The sequence below is a fragment of the Melampsora larici-populina genome (genome assembly GCF_000204055.1).
Source record: "Melampsora larici-populina 98AG31 unplaced genomic scaffold MELLAscaffold_3, whole genome shotgun sequence".
NCBI lineage: Eukaryota > Fungi > Basidiomycota > Pucciniomycetes > Pucciniales > Melampsoraceae > Melampsora > Melampsora laricis-populina.
In genome coordinates this window covers 299,326-320,992 of record NW_006768767.1, presented here as the reverse complement: position 1 = coordinate 320,992, position 21,667 = coordinate 299,326, and the positions used below count along the sequence as shown (strand labels likewise).

The 21,667-nt window shown below is 38.2% G+C and overlaps 8 protein-coding genes across 8 annotated transcripts; 4 read left to right on the top strand and 4 right to left on the bottom strand.

The window, feature by feature from the left end:
- Positions 1–2,086: 2,086 nt before the first annotated feature.
- MELLADRAFT_33093 (uncharacterized protein) lies at positions 2,087–2,732 on the bottom strand (the record flags this gene model as incomplete). Its single annotated transcript, XM_007404885.1, has 4 exons — positions 2,087–2,230; positions 2,315–2,411; positions 2,490–2,569; positions 2,655–2,732. The coding sequence occupies 4 exons, from the start codon at positions 2,730–2,732 to the stop codon at positions 2,087–2,089; spliced, it is 399 nt and encodes a 132-aa protein (XP_007404947.1).
- A 2,164-nt stretch (positions 2,733–4,896) lies between these two features.
- Positions 4,897–7,054, top strand: MELLADRAFT_102183 (aspartic peptidase A1; the record flags this gene model as incomplete). Its single annotated transcript, XM_007405362.1, has 11 exons — positions 4,897–5,331; positions 5,409–5,631; positions 5,708–5,773; positions 5,839–5,871; positions 5,942–6,011; positions 6,100–6,223; positions 6,310–6,441; positions 6,538–6,685; positions 6,758–6,777; positions 6,865–6,888; positions 6,974–7,054. The coding sequence occupies 11 exons, from the start codon at positions 4,897–4,899 to the stop codon at positions 7,052–7,054; spliced, it is 1,356 nt and encodes a 451-aa protein (XP_007405424.1).
- Positions 7,055–7,579: 525 nt separating this feature from the next.
- MELLADRAFT_115188 (uncharacterized protein) lies at positions 7,580–9,057 on the bottom strand (the record flags this gene model as incomplete). Its single annotated transcript, XM_007404884.1, has 3 exons — positions 7,580–7,770; positions 7,863–8,847; positions 8,979–9,057. The coding sequence occupies 3 exons, from the start codon at positions 9,055–9,057 to the stop codon at positions 7,731–7,733; spliced, it is 1,104 nt and encodes a 367-aa protein (XP_007404946.1).
- Positions 9,058–9,440: 383 nt separating this feature from the next.
- Positions 9,441–10,473, top strand: MELLADRAFT_70743 (uncharacterized protein; the record flags this gene model as incomplete). The annotated part of the gene is made up of 4 exons (XM_007405363.1): positions 9,441–9,479; positions 9,624–9,687; positions 9,778–10,138; positions 10,216–10,473. The coding sequence occupies 2 exons, from the start codon at positions 9,822–9,824 to the stop codon at positions 10,457–10,459; spliced, it is 561 nt and encodes a 186-aa protein (XP_007405425.1).
- Positions 10,474–11,417: 944 nt separating this feature from the next.
- Positions 11,418–12,281, top strand: MELLADRAFT_90777 (uncharacterized protein; the record flags this gene model as incomplete). The annotated part of the gene is made up of 4 exons (XM_007405364.1): positions 11,418–11,453; positions 11,533–11,939; positions 12,027–12,144; positions 12,219–12,281. 4 exons carry the CDS (start codon positions 11,418–11,420, stop codon positions 12,279–12,281), a joined length of 624 nt encoding a protein of 207 aa, XP_007405426.1.
- On the top strand, positions 12,254–13,966 carry MELLADRAFT_76615 (uncharacterized protein; the record flags this gene model as incomplete). Its single annotated transcript, XM_007405365.1, has 5 exons — positions 12,254–13,040; positions 13,179–13,195; positions 13,289–13,576; positions 13,690–13,803; positions 13,912–13,966. Coding segments are annotated over 5 exons (1,155 nt in total), but the record flags the coding sequence as incomplete, so codon positions are not given.
- Positions 13,967–15,351: 1,385 nt separating this feature from the next.
- Positions 15,352–17,032, bottom strand: MELLADRAFT_102180 (uncharacterized protein; the record flags this gene model as incomplete). Its single annotated transcript, XM_007404883.1, has 6 exons — positions 15,352–15,458; positions 15,653–15,992; positions 16,062–16,170; positions 16,289–16,450; positions 16,531–16,672; positions 16,777–17,032. The coding sequence occupies 6 exons, from the start codon at positions 17,030–17,032 to the stop codon at positions 15,352–15,354; spliced, it is 1,116 nt and encodes a 371-aa protein (XP_007404945.1).
- Positions 17,033–18,902: 1,870 nt separating this feature from the next.
- MELLADRAFT_59429 (uncharacterized protein) lies at positions 18,903–21,063 on the bottom strand (the record flags this gene model as incomplete). Its single annotated transcript, XM_007404882.1, has 8 exons — positions 18,903–19,082; positions 19,149–19,570; positions 19,643–19,688; positions 19,763–20,134; positions 20,201–20,280; positions 20,373–20,455; positions 20,532–20,603; positions 20,669–21,063. 8 exons carry the CDS (start codon positions 21,061–21,063, stop codon positions 18,903–18,905), a joined length of 1,650 nt encoding a protein of 549 aa, XP_007404944.1.
- Between the last annotated feature and the right edge of the window lie 604 nt (positions 21,064–21,667).

The following is a 21,667-nucleotide window of genomic DNA, read 5'->3' as shown; positions in this document are numbered from 1 at the left end:
TATTAAGAATCAATGGTTCGGTTATGAAGATTTAATGTGGTATTTAAATCCAGTTCAACTTCAATCTTGTCCTCATGTAACTCATGTTCATGTCTTTGTCAAAACAAGCTTGATCGAAAAGGTAAATTTTATCACCTTAGAAAAAATTCATTCAATCCTTTTGTTATTTGACATTCAAGGAGGGGATTGTTAACTTCTTTTCCACTACAAACACCTCACGATTCTTGGATTTTTATTTGTACAACCATTTTATTGATTTTGTTCATGTTCATGGTGCATCTCCCTTCTTCGTCTTTCTCATGTCCCAATTCATTGTACTTTTAGTTGTTAATATAATCACAAAATGATTTCAAATAATTATATGGTGTTGATTTTTGAGTGAAGAACATTTCCATCGGACCAAACATGAAAAGACTACAAATGACATGAAATGAAACAAACACTTTCAGTTGCTTTGAGTATCCTTCCTATAAAGCTCTATATCTGATCCGACTCGGTAGGTTGATAAGATCCGATCACTTATAATCCAGAGAAAAATGCTTTTTTTCAATCACCACATCATTTGAAGAAAATTCAAAATCTAAACTCACAAATCACACCAGCGATTATGATATATAGGCTAAAGCAATATGTATAAGGAGAGAAATGTTCACCGATTCTAGAAAATTTAAAAAACAAACCTAAGAGAGTAAGAAGAAAATCAAAGCCGAAAAAATCAAGTCATTAATTTTGTTAAAAAAGGGGTATTGTTTGGAGAAAAAACTATGTAAAAGCAACTCACTCATGTTTGTTTCTATCAAGTAAACTTGGACCTGTTGATTGTAAGTAAGTGCATGTACAGATGATGAGCAAAATCACCGGTAATAAAGATTGAAAGTGGAACAATACTGACTATAGTTTATTTTGTAAGAAGATGATCTGATTAGTTTGGTTTCGACTTTCTGAGGTCTTGGGGGTTGAAGTAAATGAGATGTTTCCATTTTTGATTTCGACTCTTGAGACTGATGCTGATGAATTGAGATGAGGGTTGAATCAAAGAAAAAATCGAGGATGGTGATAGTGAGAGTTCTCCGGCTCCATCGTAGGTTGGTGTGTTGGATGATGTTTCGTCCCACGGAGAGATTCGTGATGGAAGAAAGTTACAAAAAATAAAAGAAGGTTGGAACTAAAGTGTTCTGTAAGCGAGCGCACGGATCAGGTGGGAGCCAGAGGACTTGACCAATGTGGCAAGCTTTTTGAAAACGACTGTAATTACATCCTTTCATCAAATCACTTCCTGTTTGGCTGTTTGGTCAGCGTGTTCAAGTTCCCCACTCTGTAGATGTCCAACTGCTTAGAATAACCGAGTCCGACCCTTGCCCGGCTCATACTGGTACCTGGCTTGTATACACAAAGGAAAAGAAAGCCTTTCATCTCACCCTTTATGTTGAGAACCATCTCGAACTTATGTAAGAAGTTATGCGCTTAGCATGCCTTTTCTGGTCCACACAAAGCCCTTGGAACTTGCAATACCTGAAAAAAGCCAATGGAGCAAAAAGCAACTAGCCCGTGATCTGTTGTGAGACTTTACTTTTCACGACGAAAGACTTGATAACCTCTTCACAAAAATATCATCAGACTTTTATTGATGTACACTATATGGGCAGTGGGGACTCCGAGGGAGGGCCGTTACCTGCTCTGACCAAAGCCAGTCTCACAAATAACATTCCTGTGTCATCCCACAAGGCAGAATCGTGATATTTGTTTTCCACCCGCAGCCTACACAAATCGTGACTGTCAAGGAAGAGCTCGAAAAAATGCATGTAATATATATACTGAGGTGCTAGCATCACACCTGAAAATCTTTGATAGTATTATTTTACATATTTCGATTTCAAAGAAGTGAAAGGTGGTTAAATAAAAACTTAACCAACAACTGGCTCAATCATAAACCTTTTATTTGTCCATAACCCGTGGTAACAGCTTTTCGTGCTTTGCACATCAGGAAGTGGTATGCCTTGCGCGACTCAGTACCTGTGATTTCAATCAAAGCTAACTTCAGTATGTAAATCTCATCAGGACCGTGATGAAAAAGATCTAGAAAGCCTCACATTGCTTCGGAATTGGCACCTTTCGGTTTAGTAAGTTTAACAATATTTTTGTGTAAGAGGTCAGTAAGACAGGTATAAATATTTCGAAGATCTATGGCATGTTGTTGGATAAGGTAAGAAGCTTTTCTATCATGCTCTTTCTATCAAAGATAATTGCAAAAATTCAAGTAAGAATACTTCTTCTTGAAAGATACCATCGTAAGGCTAAAAGATCATGTACTCACAAGCGCCAATTGATAATCTTCGATGTTAGGGTATTTAACTAATTTAGAAGCTAGCTTTGCACGAGCGGCATGATGCTTGAACTGCGAGTCTAGTAAGCTAATTGAAAAAATACAAGTACATCATAAATTTCAAGAACGCCCATTTGTGAAACATTGGAATGAAAGATGACTCAACTTGTAACCACTGTCTTGTGCCCGTCCAAGCTCGGCTAAACATTCTTCTTGAACTTGAACTCCAAAGGTATCACCGTCCTCCTTCATGTTGTTTGACTCATCTTAGTGATCATGTCTCCTAGCAAGGATATGATTTGAAGTTAAGTTGATAGGTGATGCTACATACGATTTTGGGGACTAAGAGATTGAGGTATATCTTGATATCGTTGGTGATATTTATTAAGTCTTCCCAATGTTTTCTCATTGAAACGTATTGCGAGTTGACCCCGACATTAGAGGACACGTCTGGAACGTGATGGTGCATTGTAAGGGCGATTGAGAGCTTGGACTTGAATAAATAAGGTAGTTTGCTTACGAGACGCGTTTTTTATGCCACCAAGACCTGTTGGAGATTCCGGTGGGTGCGAGGACGCAGAGGTGGCAGTTTCCTTTCCGTTCGCGACTTTCCTCTTTTTACGGCCAGAAGAAGGTGCCTCTGTTTCGACCACAGGCGAAGCCAAACCAAGCTCAGGACCGGGAAGATGGTTATCCTTCACCTGAAAGCAAGACCCTTCGTCTATCATCGCATTAAGAGCGAGAATCTTTCAAAATCAATATCAACCAAACTGCATCACCCATCGTTAAAGTATTAGATGAAACGAACCTTGGCAGGTAGACCAACCCTTATGGCTTCTGTACCTTTTCTTTCGAGTTGATTGGTCCAGCTTCGTAATGCGCTTTGTACATCTTTGTCTGAGGTCTCCATCCAAAGCATTTGACTCGGAGAAGACGTCATTGTCGATCACTGCATAGGTATTTATCGAGATCAAAAGCAAGGTTGGGGGAAATCTTTGGCTTCTGAAACAATTTCAAAGTGGATTTTGCTTTCAGAAAGGGCCGAGAAAGGACCGAGGATGATTAGTATGGTACCGTACATGGACCGTGATGACCAGGTCTGCGTGGATGTAAGACTACATGTAAGTCTTTATAAACCCATGATGACAGCCCATAAAAAATAGTTGACGACCACAGTCAAAATACGATCATCAATCCAGAACACCGTCCAAAGTTTTGCGTATGAAATGGCTTGATATGAGGATTTGATCAAGATACCTCGGTAGTGTGTTAAGCCTCAATCCGGATCAGAAAATATACAAACTCTAACTTTTTCAGACCCATTGTGTTATCCTGCTATGTTTCAGTCAGTTCCACTCGAGACGAGTCTTCCATCATCAATCACATAGAGTTCATTATGGTCAATTAGCTTCCAAAACTGAGACTGCGTTGCAATTTAATTTTCAGGTAGTCTTTGAAAGCAAAAACCGAAGACCAGTTTGTACTAACATAACCATCACTTTACAATATCAGAGAGGACTTGTTCTTAGAGTTAGAGCCTGGAAAACCGGGCTCCAATGAGGTTCCTGATCGTATCGATCACTTCAAGTTCAACATCATAAGCTAAGTCGTAAGCTAGCAAATGGAAAGGTAGAGTAGACGCCAAGAGCCTCAGGGGTCTCCAAGACTGCTTGATTTTGTTCAACGCAATCCAGATCGGCTTTCGCCGAATTGATGACATGGTCAATGAGCGTAGACCTAAATCGAGCTCGAGACCAACAACCTACAGGAGGGTAACTTGAAAGGTCATCAAATCTCCTAACTCCGAAACTTTTTTCTTCAAAATTATGTAGTAAGGAAATAACAGGTATGTCTTTGTCTTAGGTGTTGGTTTAGTCATCGTAAGCTGGATGAATCAAATCGGATATAATACACAATCAGCAATTGGTGGATGGATGGATAGATAAATCATCTTGTCAAGAAGTGTTTGAAAGAAAGTCGTCAAATCACGATGACCTTAAATTTTGGTTATATGCTCCGAAGTCTCTCTTCATCAATAAACAACCATTACCATGAATGTTTTTCTCCGAGTCCTAGTAGCTACCGAATGAGTGGGGCATATCTTTAACACTCTACATACACAGCCGAAATTTATTTGCCGATCAGAGGAGTTAGTGATAGTTATTTCGATGAGAAGAACTTGAGCTCACGAGATCGGTGTTGATATCATTTTGATCTTCAACCCATGATGACTTGATGGATAATCAGATTGAAGTACTGGAATATCTTCAACCTCTACAATGGGATCACGGAAGTACAAACTAAGGAAACTTATGATAGTTAGAATATCATCCCTTCTTTTGCAAAAACAAAATATACAAAAACAAAACACTTGCCTACTTCATAATCAAAATCATCACGTTCGGCATTAAACTCTAGACTTGATTTCTTCATAAACATATCCGTCAAATTTCGACCATCTTGACAATTTCTCACTTACTGTCTTTCGTTTCTCGTTTCCTTTGGGCGCGCTTGCATCTCTTTCTTTAATTGAGAATTATCCTATTTACTGGGACGTTCTCGACCACATCAATATGCAGTGGATCCATGTCATCCCAGCGGTGTTGGTCATGTCGACCATCTTAAATGTTCAAGCCGGAAGATTTTCAGTCCCAGAAAGTGTTTCCGCATCTGAAGATCAGTCAAGTACGGGTCTCATCGATATCAACATAGAGGTTCTTGATCGAGCTTCGAAAGCGTCAACTCCAGCCAGATCATATCAATCAAATCCAGTGGAAAGTTACTCAGCAATCGCTAAAGAGATTTATCAACGAGACCGGAACCGAGCACATCATTTGAAGATACCAGCCGATCAGCAGACTCAGATCAGTCAAGCTGCAGGTGACCCAGGGCAAGGACCTGGCTCAACTGTTGTTGCTACGAATGCAGTTGTGAGTTACTTGGCTGATATTAAAGTAGGAAGTCATGGACAGTCTTTTAAGCTTATCATAGACACTGGAAGCTCCAACGTAAGTACCTTCAGGCTCAATCAATCAATGCTCTCTAAACCTTCAAGTCACTTATATGGGTTAATCTCTTATTAAAGACTTGGGTAGGATCTGGGACACGACTTGAAAATTCTGAATCAACTATTCCAACTGGTTCTACTTTTTCAGTAAGCTATGGGTCCGGAAGTGCATGGGGAACTGAAGTGTTGGAAAAAGTATCAGTATCATCTACGATTTCTGTCAATCAATCTATCGGGATTGCATCAGAATCATTCGGATTCAATGATGTTGATGGGATTTTAGGATTAGGTCCAAGTAAACGTAAGTCTTCATTAAGCTGGTTTTTTTCTACACCGGAGTATTTAACTAATCCTTCACATTGATTTTCTATATTCAGTCACGGTAGGGACTCAAACTGAGCCTAAAAAGCAGATACCTACCATCATGGATACCTTATTTCATGGTTGGTGGATTTTGTTTTTCTCATTCAGAAGCAGATTCTGACATCTATCCTCGTCAATTGATCAGCTAAGAAAATTGCTCGACCAGTCTTAGGTGTTTGTAAGTCCTGCTTTATCCGTTACATTTTCAAACTTTCAATTAACCTGACGCGACACTTTTTTTGTTCTAGTCTTTGCTCCCTCTCATAATAATTCCACTCGTAATGGTCGATTAACTTTTGGTGGAGTACAAAATTCATTGTAAGTCTTTTATTTCACGTCAAATTGAATTCAAATAGAAATACAAAGTTTTTAAATCATTTGTTATGGTTTTCAATTTTGTTTTTAGATTTCATGGAAAGATGTCATGGATTCCAAAAACTTCAACTAAACCTTCTTCATCTTATTATGGAGTAAATTTAACTATCACTGCATCGGGAAAATCCATCATGCCAAACAAAGCTGGAATAGTGGTAAGCTTTCATTATCATTATGATATGAATTTCAAATCTACATCTTCAATCTGTTTTTTGTTGATATCTTTCCCTTTTTGGTCTAGGATACTGGTACTACTCTTGTTCTTTTACCCGATGATGCTTTCAAGCGATATGTCAACATGATCCCGAATGCGAAAATCTTAGATGACGGTCTAGTAATGTTCCCAAAATCATCTATCCAACATATTCCTACAGTAAGTTAGTCCCAACTCATAATCCCGCCCATTCTGATCAATAACGCAGATCAATTGAACACTTCTTTTTGAAATCTTCTATGACTTTGATTTTAGCTGGAATTTGATTTCGGTATCTTTAAAGCTACTTTAACTTCAAATCAACAAGTTTTACCAATCGATCAAGCTCATTATTATGGTGCATCTACTCGTATGCGGTATAGCTATGTTAGTGCTATGGGTACTCAATCTGGTACAGGTTTAGGTATGTTCCTCTTGATCTTATTATATAATTTTCTAATTATTGATCTGGTTCACTTTAATTACATTTGTTTAGATTTTATCCTTGGTCAGAAAGTAAGGATGGTTTCCTTTAAATCTGATTCATTTCACTTTATAACCTTACTGATTTACAACGCTCATCACTTGTTTTCCATCATGAAGTTTTTGGAACATTATTATACTGCTGTAAGTCAGATATCCCCCTTAATAATATCATCCTCTTGGCTTTTCAGAAATATATTCAAAAATCTTTCTTATCTTTGATTCTCAGTATGATAGTCAATCAGGTTCTGTTGGTATTGCAACCGCGACAGTGATCGAAGGAAGTTCATCTACCCAAAGAAAGTGTTAGGATCTCAAGATAATGGATTGAAGAAACCTTTTCTTAAACTATTTCTTGACTGTTTTTTCTCTTTGCTTATTCTTAGAGTCAATATTGCATTTAGTTTTAATTTGACATCATTTGACTCAGCTAGATGAAAGATTCAATTACTTCCTGAGTCAAACTTATACTTAAATACCCATCCATTGGTTTGAATTTTCTTTTGGATATCCTTGCTTTATTTAATTTCAACTAATCATATACTTAACATATGCTTCCTAACTAGATAATATTTAATCATTTTCATTCTTTGAAACTTTAGGGCCAAGTTGATTTGGTTTCTTATCAAACCTGATTTCTATGTCTTTCTTTGAGAGGAGATTACAAATCTTCATTGGTAATTTAATAATCATAAAACCATGTACTCAAACTGGTCAACTGAAAATCATATACAATCTCAGAAATTTCAGTTTAATTTTAACCAGAGGAATGATACAGTCAAAAAGATGAGAGCGGGTGTCAATTGCTCAGTGATTTGATTCGATTTCAGAATTTGAGGAGCATGTAACGAAATTTATACCAAGATCACATGAATAAGTTACATTTTCATCTTGCACACAAATTTCAACTATCAAAGCTCTAGATTGCAGAAGCGGCAACATATCAGAGTATAATTTGATATTGTATTTACAAACCTTGCCAAAATCTAAGTGCGCCAATTTATCAAAACTTCATCTGTCCTGAATCTGATATCACAAAAGCAGATCAACTGTGAGATTCAATTCGAATGAAGTGATAGTAATTGAAAAAAGATTTGTAGAGAATCAAGAAAACAAACCTTTGAGTACATGAACTCTTCTCGATTGGAGTTCTAAAGCCCATTCGAAACTGTAAGAGACCAGTATGTGCAATCATGATTCCATTATCAATACAAAACCTTTCATCAGTAGCAAAGATCCTTCCACCTCTTTCTTCAGTCATAATCTTCATCATCTCTTGTAAACGTTCATTACATCCGACGCCTCCAACAATCAAAACTTCATCAGAACCAACATGAGCCATAGCACGTTCTGTGATCTCAACTAGCATTGCAAAAACCGTTTCTTGAAGTGAGAAACAAAGATCTTGAGAATTGAAAGAGTCAGATGGAGTATCATCTGTAGTAGGCTGATCTCCAAGAAAACGTCGATCTCGAGTATATTCCTCTGCCTTGGTAAGAATACCACCCAAAGAGATATCCATCCCCTTGGTTGTATAAGGTAAGGTGATCAATTTTCGACCGTGTTTCGCACCTTGTTCAATATTATAACCTGGACTTGGATCATTAGATAAACCAATGACTCGAGCAAATCTATCTAAACAATTCCCGACGGCGATATCAAGAGTTTCGCCAAAGATTCGATATCGTTGGTGAGAATAAGCCAAGATCTGAGTATTACCGCCCGAGACATAGAGGATGATCGGATTAGGAGATTGAGTGATCAATCTACCCATTTCGATATGACCAACACAATGATTCACGCCTATGAGTGGAATCTTATACATCATTGAAAGTGTACGAGCAACAAGGGCGACAGTTTGTAATGGTGAACCCATTCCAGGACCTTTTGTATAACATATACAATCTAAATCGATTAAATTGACTTGAGATTCTTTGATGGATGATTTGATTAAGTCGATAATATGATCACGATGATGTTTGGCAGTATCAGATGGTTGAAAACCTTGTCCAGCTGGAGTCACATAAGTTTTTCTTAAATTGGATAAAACGTTGATTTGACCATTCGGAAGATGTTCGATGATTCCTACGCCGAGCTTATTGGCTTTCGTTCCAAAAGACTTTTAGTCAGGAAAACTTCTGTGTTGTTGATGATGATGATGAGGCAACACGAAGAATATGAATCCATCATCATCGATTGAACTCTTTAAAGCATGGAACTTTTCTTTTACTGACCTGATCCTTCAATACCTAATGCTAATAACCGCTTTTCTGGTAAGTCAATAGGGTCTACTTGAAAATCTATCTTCTCCATCTTTTCTTTTTTGCTTAAGATTGATCGTCGTGGTTTGGTTTAATTCCAAGGGGGTTTTCAACTCGATTTCCTTCAATACATTAACAAGCCAATGATAAATCTAGTATCCACTTTGGATTGCAGTTGGTAGTGTGCAGTTTGTAGGGTTATTGCCGGATGTCGGAAGCAGTCATTCGATCACGCCATTCGGTTCATAAAGAGATCTGACTAAAGACCCCTTGTTCTGTGTTTTGACTGCATGAAGAATAACCGACGCTGCATGTGTTGTTTCATATCATGCGCAGGGTTACAGATGCGCCGCAGTCACTCCCAAAGGACGCGTCATCCACTTGAACTTCATCACTATAAATACTGTTCTCACTCGTCCAACTGTTTCGCTTTTTCCTCAACTCGTTCCCTTCGCAACTCATATTGAAGAGTTGGTTAGTGCTACATCCATCTCGCTTACCTTTCATCTTCATCCATTCATTCTCTCATCCTTTCATTGCATTTGATCATCATGACTTCTTCCTCGCAACTTTTGCTTATGCTCTCATTATCTTCATCGTTTTGCTTTGTGATCACAGGGGGTCGTACAGACGGGCACAAGAGTTGTCACGGGTTCCGGTGGTCAGCAGAGTGTGCATAAGAGTCAGTCCTTTCCTTCATCTTGATTTTCCTCGCAGTCTTCTTTTTGATTCAGTCCATTCACTAATTCCCGCTTTGCATCTCTACCTTCAGGGCACATCTTTGTTTGACTGTCGTTATATCTTTGGGTCCGAGTCATGAGCCACCGATTGTATGCAAGAATGCCCGAGAGTCGGCTGTCGCATCCCACGGTTTTTTCCTCATCGACCTTTCCCCACGTTACCGATACAAGCTCGGTTTTAGTCCATTGTTATATGGAGTCATTTTTGAGACGATACGACGCTCTCGCTACGCTGCCATGGATGAAGCTTCCATTGGCCATTCAAGTCACTGTTCACTTCGGGTTCTGTCTCGTACGACAAACCGATTCACTGGGAAGATTTTTAATATCCTCCGATCACCGCCACGACCTCTTACCGGCTCGTGGCACCTTGGGAGGGCTGCAAATGTCTGCGTTAGTGTTCTTTCCACCCGGTCTCGATCTGTTTCTCTAACCTGACTCGTGTTGTTTTGCAAACGTCTCCAGCATAGTGAGCACCCCCCATCATCATTGGGTCTAGTAACGACCCGCGTACCCTGTATGTTGCATCGAACACATCAAGTTACAAATCAACTAGCGGCACCGATCTGCCCTATCTTTCTGCATCTCGTCTCCACTCGGTCTGTCTCGTTTCTCGCATCACCGAGGCGCACATTCGATTCTTTGCACAAGAAGTTCATTGGTACTGTCTACGTGCCTGCACGTCATTCTCCATATGGATGGCGTTGCGAATAGCTGACGCGTCAGGGCTTCCTCGACGCGTGAGTAGTTTGGATCCATATATGCCCCACCGGTTAGGATGTGGTATATATGTGTCTGTCATGTCATTCAAGGACATGCCTGGTAATTGGATCAAGTCCGACTACTGCTATCGACGACCAACAGTAGCTTGGTTTTCGTTGGGCGGGGACCCGGAGAGGCCTCCCTAAATGACGTCGCGTTCAGCCACAAAAGGGAACGCGGTGAACCTCTCCAACTCTGAAAATTGTCCTGTCTCAATTCTCTCTTTCCGACTACCTCTTAACTCATCCTACTCCTCCGCTACCTAGCTTGTCCTCGATATCTATTTCAAGTAGTTATTCCTCAAGAAACGGCTTTTGTTGGTGATGATGTGCTCTTTGTTGTCTTGTTATTTTATATTAGCAGTTTCAGATCTCGGGAATAAATACTTATGGGTTGTTGGCTGGGTTCTTATTGGCATCATTCACCCTTGTTGTTGAATGTCTTGTGAGAGTTGTTTACCCTGCTTCGCCCTCCTCGGCCGCAGTAAGTGATGTGTGACGGTGTGTTGACCCATCGCTCGATTGTGGATCAGTCAAAGAGGTCTCACATATTGCACCCAGTTCTTTTGACTTTGAAGTTCCAAGTGAAGTAGTCCACCTTTCCTCTTGAGCTTCCTATCTCGCCGACTGAAGCTTGGTGGTCTTTGCCTGTGACGGAACGATAAGGCGTTATCCCACTATGTAAATCAAGACTGACTCGATCAATTTGGATACACCATGAGTCCAGAGATGAGAAGGATGGACAAAGGGTTTCGATCAGAATAGTTCTGTCAGACTGATGAACAAAACTGAAAAAGTCAAAAGAAGCTTCAAATTGCTGAGCCGGTTTTCGAGTTTTTGAAAATCAAGATACAATTCAGTCACGGTCTGGGCATAAACCATTTCACCAGTCGATCCAATCGTTTGAAGGAATGGAACAAGGAAAGAAGCCAATCGATCAAACCAAAGTAAGCATCAATACTATTACTATGTCTATCACTCTAGAGCATTCTTCAAATCACTAATCACTTCACTTTCTTCATTCAGTCTTTCTCAATCGATACTCACACTAATCTCAATCCAATCAACAGCTTATCATCTCAACATTCTGCTCGTCTACTAGCAATCGTTCGTTCTCAAAACCCTTCATCCTCAGAATGGGATCTCATCCTACCAATCACATCAACAACATCTTCACACTCAACCATACTCAACATACTAGCTCGGATTCATCAAGCAATCAGAAAACAAACAACCCTTGATTTACAAATTCATGCCATTCGTCAAGTTTTGAAATTTACATATACTCAACAAACCGCTAAGCCTGACTTTAAACTTGAATATGAAGAATGGGCGGCTTATATGCACATTTCGATTACTGATTATCTTATTGATCATCAAATCATAACACTTGCCTATGAATCACTTGAAGCTAATTTACTTTCATTTAAGAGGTTAGTCGATCCGTTTTTTCAACTTCCTTTTGGATGAGGATTCTACAAACTGATTGAAATGTATTATGATTATATATGAATCTCTAGTGAATGGGTTCAAGCTATCTTTCATCTAAGGCTTGTGTTGATTTTCTTAGAAGAAGAAGATCTTCTTCTTGCCGAACGTCACTTATATTATGCGAATTCATTATCCCCAGAAAATTCTGTAAGTCTCTTTTAAAACGAAAGTTTCAGTTCAATTGATATATCTTCATGTTCTGATCATGTTTTGTTTTTTAGGTGATCCGATTGGAATGTGAGATTAGTTCAGCTAGGTTATATTTTCATCAAGGAGTTTTGTAAAATGTTTTGATCTATTGAGTCGATTGTTAGAAAAAGATAATGATCATTATCAAACCATACGAACTCATTTAATTACCATGCGAATCATCTCAGCTATGATATCACCACCTCATCTTCGACAATCTTATTTACAAAAAGTTCAAGGATATCTCGTTGAACCCGACTTTTCATACTTGAAGGAATCATTCGAAATCGTTTTACTTGACTCTATCATTATACCACACTCAAAACCTTACAAATCATTGGCTTCTTTACTTCCTCAATCTTTGATTTCAAATGGAACGTTTATAAACTTTATTAGAACCCATAACTTATGGTCACAATCTATCAAACACAATGAGATCTCATCTACTGAATTATTAAACTTATTAGATTTTCATCAACCAAAAGAAATCAAAAGATATCTTCAAGAAAGAAATGAAATCGATCCATTAAAAGTACAAATTATTCTTTCTGAAGATCCTAAAGACGATTTTTATGTTCGATTAACTCGATATGATCATAAAGTTGAACTTGGTATCACACAACAAATTGAAAACATGTCAAAAAAACTACTTTTATCAACTTTATCTTCTTGTAAACCAAACCTTTTTAAATCTGGTATTAATTCATCAGTTACTGGTGTGATCACTATATCACCTGATATATCTGAAAACGAACCTGATGAAGAAAAACCTAATGTGATAGAAATTGATAAAGGAAAGATGACAGATAGGGATGAGGGTTTTGGAAAAGAAGGATCGGATCCTTCTGGTATCTGTAAGTTTTTCTCGTTTAAAACTTTGATTATTTTGATTTGATGAAAAGTTTGAGAAATACGTACACGTACTTTAATAAAAATGAATCAAAAGGTTCAATATACTTATGATTTAATTGATTTTTCTGATGATGATAAAGATGAAGAAATCAAAAAAGTAAGATTTGATTTTTAATTTTTTAGAATCAAATCTTTTTTTGAATAAATTAAATCAATTTATAATAAGTTTTTTTTATGAATGAAAAAATAGAAAGAAAAAACCGTAGGGAAGAGAAAAATGATAAAAAATGAAAAAGATTTAGATTTAGATAGACCTGCGATTGGAGATTCACCAAATGGATCAGAACCTGCGATTTATGAAGACTCGAATCGATTTGATCAAATTGATTTAGATCGTGATGATCATTTGGTGAATGATGAACCAATGAAATTACAACAAGAACAGGGAGAAGAAGATGAAATCGATGAAATCGATCTTCCTGCTATACCTGGCTCTTCTCCGATTATAAATGAAGAAAACTCTGGTTTGGATGATCAGGTATGATGTATTTGATTTATCGAGACCTTTTTATTTCTTGCATTTTCCTTTGATTTTTTTACTTTTGGATTTAATTGGTTGATTAAGTTTTGGGTTTTTTGTTCTTTTGATAGGATGATGAATCAGAAGAACCAAGAAGAACAAATGAAAATGATCTTCCTATTAAACAAGATCGGTTATCTTCAACTATAAACCAAGAAAAGTTGAATGGATTGAATGATAATCAGGTTTGTTTAACTTCAATTTGATTAAATCCATTTAATCTTTTGTTTTCTTTCTGAAGTTTGTTTTTCTGATTAATTGAGTGTTTTTTTCTTGGTGGGTTTATGGTTTAGGATGAAGAAAAGGTTGGAAAAGTTGATGATTTAAATAAAGAAGAAAAAGAAAACCAAAAAGAAAATGAAAGTTTATTGAATAGAGATCAAACTGTTAATCAAACTCAAGAAAAGAATGAATTGATTTTAAATGCATTAAGTAGTTTTTCAAAAGCTTTAAGATCATTTTAAAAAAAGCAAAAGTAAAAAAAGCTTGATAAAAAGTTTGAAGAATTGAAATATGTATCACTATGCATGCTGTTTTTTTGGTTTATTAGTGATGAGAGTTTGGATTAGTTGAGATAGGAACAATTGGGTTTGAATGTATTTTAGAAACTTAAGATGTGGTTAGACTCCAGAGATATGGATACCTCCACATCAGTTACTGATGATGATGCTATTGTGAGAAACTTTGATGCACAAATCTGAAAGTTCAAAGACGTCTCAAATCTCAAAAGTCTGAGTATGTATGATGAGCCTGGAATTCATCTTGTACCTTGGTTTGAAAAAGCATGAAATTTAAGAAACATTGGTATTCAATGAAATTTCACGTATAGAAACTCCCTTACAGGTTATCAAAATATTATCACAAACTTGATTGTATAATTACTGTGGCTCTCAACCTCTAGTTCAAGTTTCTACCTCTTTTGTAAACCAATTCCACATTTACTTGGTAAAATTGGTGTGTGTCAGTAATATATACATAGACTGAGTGTATAAAGAAGTGTACATAATGTGGCGAAAATTGGTTCTAGTGATGCGTATTGAGCATATAATGATGAGGAAGATAGCCCACATCTCACAGTTTCATAATTTTTGAGTCATCTATGATATGTGTGATTTTCAAGACCAAGAATCTAATTATCCAGTACTTTTTTCTTGATAATGTATATGAAGGAGGAATTTTCTTGCTACTTAATTGAGATATAACATTTGCCTGGACTTGAAAGAGAAATTCAGATTCTTCATAGTTTTGATTGGGGTGAAACTTACAACCCTTGAGAAAATGTTGTGATACATGTCTGTAGAATCTTTGAAGATTGTTATAGATTCTTTAAACCTTCAAGAATGGTCAGGGTGTGAAAGATGTGAGGTTTCAGCTGTTGAAGTGCACAAGGAAAGATGGTGGTCATCTATGATATTTTCAATTATTCTCCTTTGATCAACATGTAATTTAGCACAACAGCTTTCATTGAAGCCAACAGGTGTACTTTTAGATTGTTGGTACCATATTTCTTTTCATTGGGTTAAACACACAGAAGACACAGAGTGAGGAAACCTATGTACAAATTAAATTCAGCAGGAGTCATAGTACTCATTTTTCAATTGATAAATGAAAGTGATCAGAGAAGCCTATTGAACATGTAGGACATTCTTTCAATGCTCAAAAATGAGATTTTAGACGTGTGGTTTGTAGAGCAAAATTGTTGGCTACAACATAGGAGTGATGTCTTAAAACGTCTATGTATATACAAGTGTTTCCTGACATATAAATGATTCAGATGTCTTTGGGTCTACTCTGAACCGCAGAAACAAATTCGCACCAGATGGATAACTTATAAAGATCTCTAGATATTGAAACAAGAGATAAAGACCAAGACAGAGCTCACACAGTAATGCTATGTAGATCTCGAAGGAAGATGTTGTATTTTTGGCGGTGTGAAGAGAGGAATAAATCTCCGAGGTGAACTTCTTGAGTCTTGGCTACTATTGGTTTTGATCTTTGAGACTTTCAAATGTTTGGTATCAGATTGACGCGTACCAAATCTGGTACCACCTTCTGAACCAAGGGGCCCAATGCAGATCACATGGCACAATGAGTCAGTACTGCTTGTAGCTTGAATTGTGACATCGTGAGTAGTCGTGGGGTCATAAGTCAAATTACGTGGGTTAGGCGGAGTGTGCCTTGGGATGCATTTCGGAGTGATCACACCGTCGAATTTGACTTCGGGAGAGAAGGTGTTGCGTTGAATAACAGTAGAATTATATCCTGCTACAGCAATTCCGTATCCAAAGTATCCATCGTTACTTGAGGTGAAATAATTATCTTGAACAACTCCATTATAAGGTCGACGAGAAGTTGAATTTTTTGACCACCACACCTAATATCCGCTCGATTAGCACAAAACTGACAAGTTTATTTGAGCAAAGTATATACAACTTTGACATACCATTGTTCCCATTGCGATTCCTACTTTGATCATAGAGCCATCGGTGTGGAGCGTATTGTTTTCTACAACTACGCCGGTGAAATTGCCTTTGTAAGGATCAAAATCTACCCTTATCATCACGCCACACCAACCAGTCCTGAGTCAGCTAGATATTTAACATACGATGATGGTCTTGCATCACGCAGTTCCCAAAGGCCACAAAGGATACAATCAAAAATCCGCCTTACATATTGATACCACCCATTAAAACACGGGATTGAGCTACAATTCTATTATTGTATATATGAGATCCCGGAGCTCCAAAGAGGACAATACCTCCGTCGGTCGCATCGGTGATGTTATTACCATACACGTGACTTTGAGTACATGCTAGAGAAATACCATCCGCCCTATCGAAATGTGTTGAAAGAGATGCATATTTCTTCAATTTTACAATCTCAATATCAGGATATGTAGAAGAAACGCTGACCATTGTCCAGATGTATAATCCTTCGTCAAGCCTAAGCCGCGTGGTTCTGTAGAGAAACTGGGCGAATTTCCAGATGGTCCTATCTGATTATTTCGAATGGTCATTGAGACACATGATGGATTATCTACATCTGTAGTGCCCTCTTAGGAATCGAAATAACGCAGGGGGAAACATAGCTCAATATGTTAGTGGTTTGTTATCCATTTCATCGCTAAGAAGATATTGGAAATCTAATCTGACACTCACCTCTGCCGTGAAGTACGCACCATCCTCTTGGTTCATAAGCCCGAACAGAATCAATTGTTTGACCAATCGAGTTCCCTCCAAATTCCACCAATGCTGAGCCTCCATCTTCTACATGACGCATTCCCAACTTTGGCCTGTTTCCATTGATTTGAACATAGCCCAGATAAACATAATGGCATTTATTACAACTCTCGACCGCAGTACTGATTTCTTTTGATGCCACAGTTAGAGTGGCTCTTCGATTCCCCAGCGGCATTCCTAGTGTGTAGAGCTTCAAAAACAGACATCAGGTTTGACTTGAATTAGCCGACAGGTAGAAGAAGGTGATATAATAATGAGTGGATTAGATCACATGTTGAGCATAATTCGGAAACTAACAGATTGATTGCTTGCTGTAAACCTGATAGTTTGTTTGATAAGAATTCGTGCTTTTGGGCACAAGATCACTTCGGTTGATGGTCCACCTTCTATAAATAATTGATTGATCTATCATGACATTGGCATCGAAAAAAGTACGGTAAGTAACTGCGAAAAACTCTTAGTCGTGTTTGCACTTGAGTCCTTCTACTGATAATAGAAATCCACCTCAACATCAGTCGCATCACTACCAAGACATCCTAATTCGGAATAGGGTTTCAATGATGACTTGTCTTTAGTCAAATCAAAGCCCTGAGGATTGATGAAAAGTCAGAAATACATATGGTTTCCATTCTTCTTTGACGATGAAAAATATAACAAAGCAAGACTCAACAGCTTTAACCGGAAGAAATCTCTGCATAGAGATCAACGTAAGAAATAGTGCGCATCTTATGATGAATATGATACGTTGTGACATGATCCAGTCATAAACTCAGGTGTAAATCAAGGAGTCCTAAATCAATTATAGCGTGAAAGTACGTAGGATGATATCTTACGAGCCTTTCTAGAGTAAGAGAATGATGAGCGCAGTCTTTATTTGATTACATCAGTCGTTTTTCAACTTGAACTCAATTTATCCCCATCAGATATAGAGGAAATTCATTATCATATGTGGTCAGATTTGCCAACAGGGAAACGAAAGAGATCGATAGACACGTCCGTTGGTCTTGTGCAATGTGGGAGGGTCAGATGATCTTCTCCTGATCACTTGAAAAGGTAAATGTTTTCAGAGATAAACAATTCACAGCATTTATAATGTAGCCAAGTCTCCTCATATTGGAGCGTGTGATTGATATACACCTGCCCATTGGTAGCGGGATTGTCGAGGACAAAGATATGTACAATTGTGACCAACGGAAACTATAAATTTTTTTCGCTTCCAAGTAGCCGTCCCTTGCTGCTATGCATACATCTGGCGGAGATAAGTTATAACTGACCTGATGGTCTTCACACATCCGTCTCAAATTTTATTATCAGACAACAAATCACATGAACTACGTCATTGCTTGAATGCTGAAGGGCCTACTGGAAAAACGACTCGTGTATGCAGTCTTGAAAGTCTGTTTTTTTGTCTCATTTCTGCAACATTCTCACTGTGCTATTACGTTACTTGAATTGGCTGGAGATCAAAAGAATCCCTAGGTGAAATGGAGGGAAAACGCCAAGACCTGATCGCTGCAGATATTTGCAAAATATCTCCTGATTTCAATATGATGGCTAATGCCTTGATACTTCTCAGGTGCGAGTTAATCAGAAAGAAGTTGAATTGGACAAATGTTTTCAAGGCAATAAAGAAATGAATTTTGAATTTATCAAATGCCCAGTTCAGGGAGCTTGAATTCTATTTGAAGAGCAGATCACAAAGAATCGTTCATATACACTTTTTGGATGAAGATTAAGAACCATAACCTATGAAACACAGTTTATCCCATCTATTGTAAAAAGAAGAAAAGAAGTTCACATATGGAATTGAGAACGACAAAAAGACGATACAAAGAAAGATGAGTTGCAAAGATATCCCAGCACAAGATGTGAATTCAGATTGCAGCACACATGGACCAAAGCTGGAATGAGATGGAAACTGAAGATCTATGATGGGTCTCTAACCTGAGAGAAACGATACGAAAGTAATGCTAGATTAGGAAGAGAGAGTCAAACGAAGGAGAATGCCAAGAACCCAAGGAGACGAGATCAGAGGAAAGATAAAATTATGGAGTCGTGCTATCCTCATGAAGATCAAGCTCAGACCAGAGACGAGGTCGAACTACGCAGGAAACCGGATGATTGGCGACTAGCTCGATCGATTCCATCGTATCCAGTCCATCAGGAACTTGATCAAAGAAAATTTCCATCGATAGCATTGCAATATACAATCTCATCTCGAGTAGCTAGAAGTAGATATATCTCGATCAGCTTGAGTGTGAATATCGAAATCTTGTTATTTGAAGACTCACTGCCAAATTTCGGCCGAAACATCCCCTGGGACCATGTCCAAAAGCATGGAAAGGACCAGGTTTATGGTAGTCGAATCGACCATCAGCATCTAGCCATCGTTCAGGCTTGAAGCTTCGATCTCCCCAGTAGCCATGAGGCATGACGATGGTAGTACGTGGTGGGATAACAGTATCGGCAAGAATCACCTCACTGGTCGTCTCCCTCGATACATCCGCCAAGGTTCTTGCACACCTCAATAGCTCGTGAACGACAGCATCGAGGTAAGATAGATCTTGACTTGATTTGGTCAAGTCAGAGTAAGTAGGCGATCGCTCTTCAGGTGTCGGAAGGAACATCATTAATTCATATTTCAATCGTTTTTGGACTTCAGGCGCGCTTGCTAATAGCTTAACCGCCCATGCTAGTGTGCATGCCATTGTACCTATCAATTCAGAAGAATAATGTTAGAAAAGTTGAAACGTTGATGGGCAAGGTATAAATCAAGAGAACGTACCATGGCCTGCCACCCAGTAGACTAACAGTTCTTCTCGGATCTCAGCCTATATTCCCAGAACACAACAGAACAGTGTGAGCGAAGTGCGAATTCAACGGTACATAACGCTCATGAACGTACATCACTCAAAGCGGACTCTCCTCTTCGTTGAGCTTCAAGTTGATCAGAAACCAAGAGATCAACAATCGAACTAGTCCTACCACCATCTGAAGCTTTGGAACTTTCAACGGCTTGATCCAAGAATGAAAAAATAGAAGCACGAGAAGGTTCGAATCGATTCAAGATCGATCGAAAGAACCAAAACAGTCTAGGTGATGGTGATATAAAGGCTTTTGCTACATCTCCCACAATTAGGTTTAAGCCATGAGCTAAACCAGGGAACTTTGGTCGCTCATCTGCCGTGACTGGACCTTTTGCTAAACGTTCTAGGTGATCAAGACGAGAAGAGGTAACTCCAAATGATTCACCAAAAATGATATCTGAGATAGTATCCTGTTGTACAAAAATTGAAGTTTAATTTAAATCCGAGATGAAGAAACTATCACAAAAACACCTCACCATTGTACTCAATCTCAGATCTTGCGCCGCTTTAAAGCATAACTCTCCACTCTGATCTAAAACTTTACATCTCATCTTCCCTATGAACACAAATCCCACAAGAAATGTCAGACAATCAGACTTTATGTTGATCAGTAACGTAATCAAGAAGAAAAAAAAGTGAGATACTTACAGAGTTGGATGAGTTCAGTCACAGAACGAGTTATCTTGGGAGTGATCTTGGATAGATATGAGGAAGTCATTGATGCTCCAATACTAAGAAAAATTATAACGAGTTGATAAATCAAAAGAGGACGACAAAAGAAGCCAGGAAAGAAACGGGAATACGTACGCTCTACGATGTTGTTTGAAGACCTTGTTAGTTCGAAGTGAAAGTTGTCCATTCGGAATAATTCCTCGATATCTAAACCAAACCAAAGCTTAACTTTCAAGGATAGTGGATCAGTTGAGCCAAAGAAGAAGACTTACACATCTAATCCCAAACCTGGATCCGGGAAATCATTTGCTCTCTTGTGACAAATCTCAACCACTAAATCAGGATCATTAACAATCACCCAACATTTTCCAAACCATGAACTAATCCAAGTTCCAGCTGGTCCTATCGAGACTTGTACCAATCTAGCTCCTTTGAAACTTGCACCGATTTCTGCCAATGTTTTAGTACGTGAAAAGGTTTGATTCTTGATGTTGGTAAACTTTGGAAGGGGGTACAATTTGAACAGATCACCAAAGGGAGTAAGTGGTTTGTTTGAAGGTATACCTCTTATAGGAATTGGAATCAAAGATAGATATAAAATGATGATAAATGAAATGATTAGAGCCAATAGAAATATGTTAGAGTCTAGAGCGGAGATGTTGATCATCTTGTAAGACTTTTTCCTGTTTAGATTTTGTACAGGGTGAGAGGAGGGAGAGTCGTGTAGACCTTTTTGTCGGTTGATATGGTTTAAGAAAACTTTCAAAAAGATCAATCAAAGAATAATGAAGTATTCTTTAAAGGTTTGAGGATGATGATCAGAGCTTTAGAGACGAGTGAAACAACTGTAGATGAAAATAAATATAAACCAGGTTCAGAATATCTATCTATCTATATGATGTCTATATAAATTGTAATGTCTAATGAGTTCACCAGTAAGATATTGTGATATATAAAGGCAAGAGTCTGAAATGCGTTGGATGATGGGATGGCTCGAGAATGAAGCAAAAGTGATGAAGTTTATATACGCGTAAAATTGCAAAAAAAAACACTGCGATCAAAAAAGAGGGTACATACATTGGAGATGGTTGTGTGTTGAGGTCTTGTCGGTAAACAAGCCTCATGAGTCTGCAGGACTCGAGGTGGTAGGACATCAACAAAAGTGGGGTGGGATGAAAAACTCTGAGACGAAATAGTCAACATCACTGGGTTTAGGATTGACAACTGAAAAAAACCACACATGTCGAAAACCAGTAAAGTAGATCGCTCGA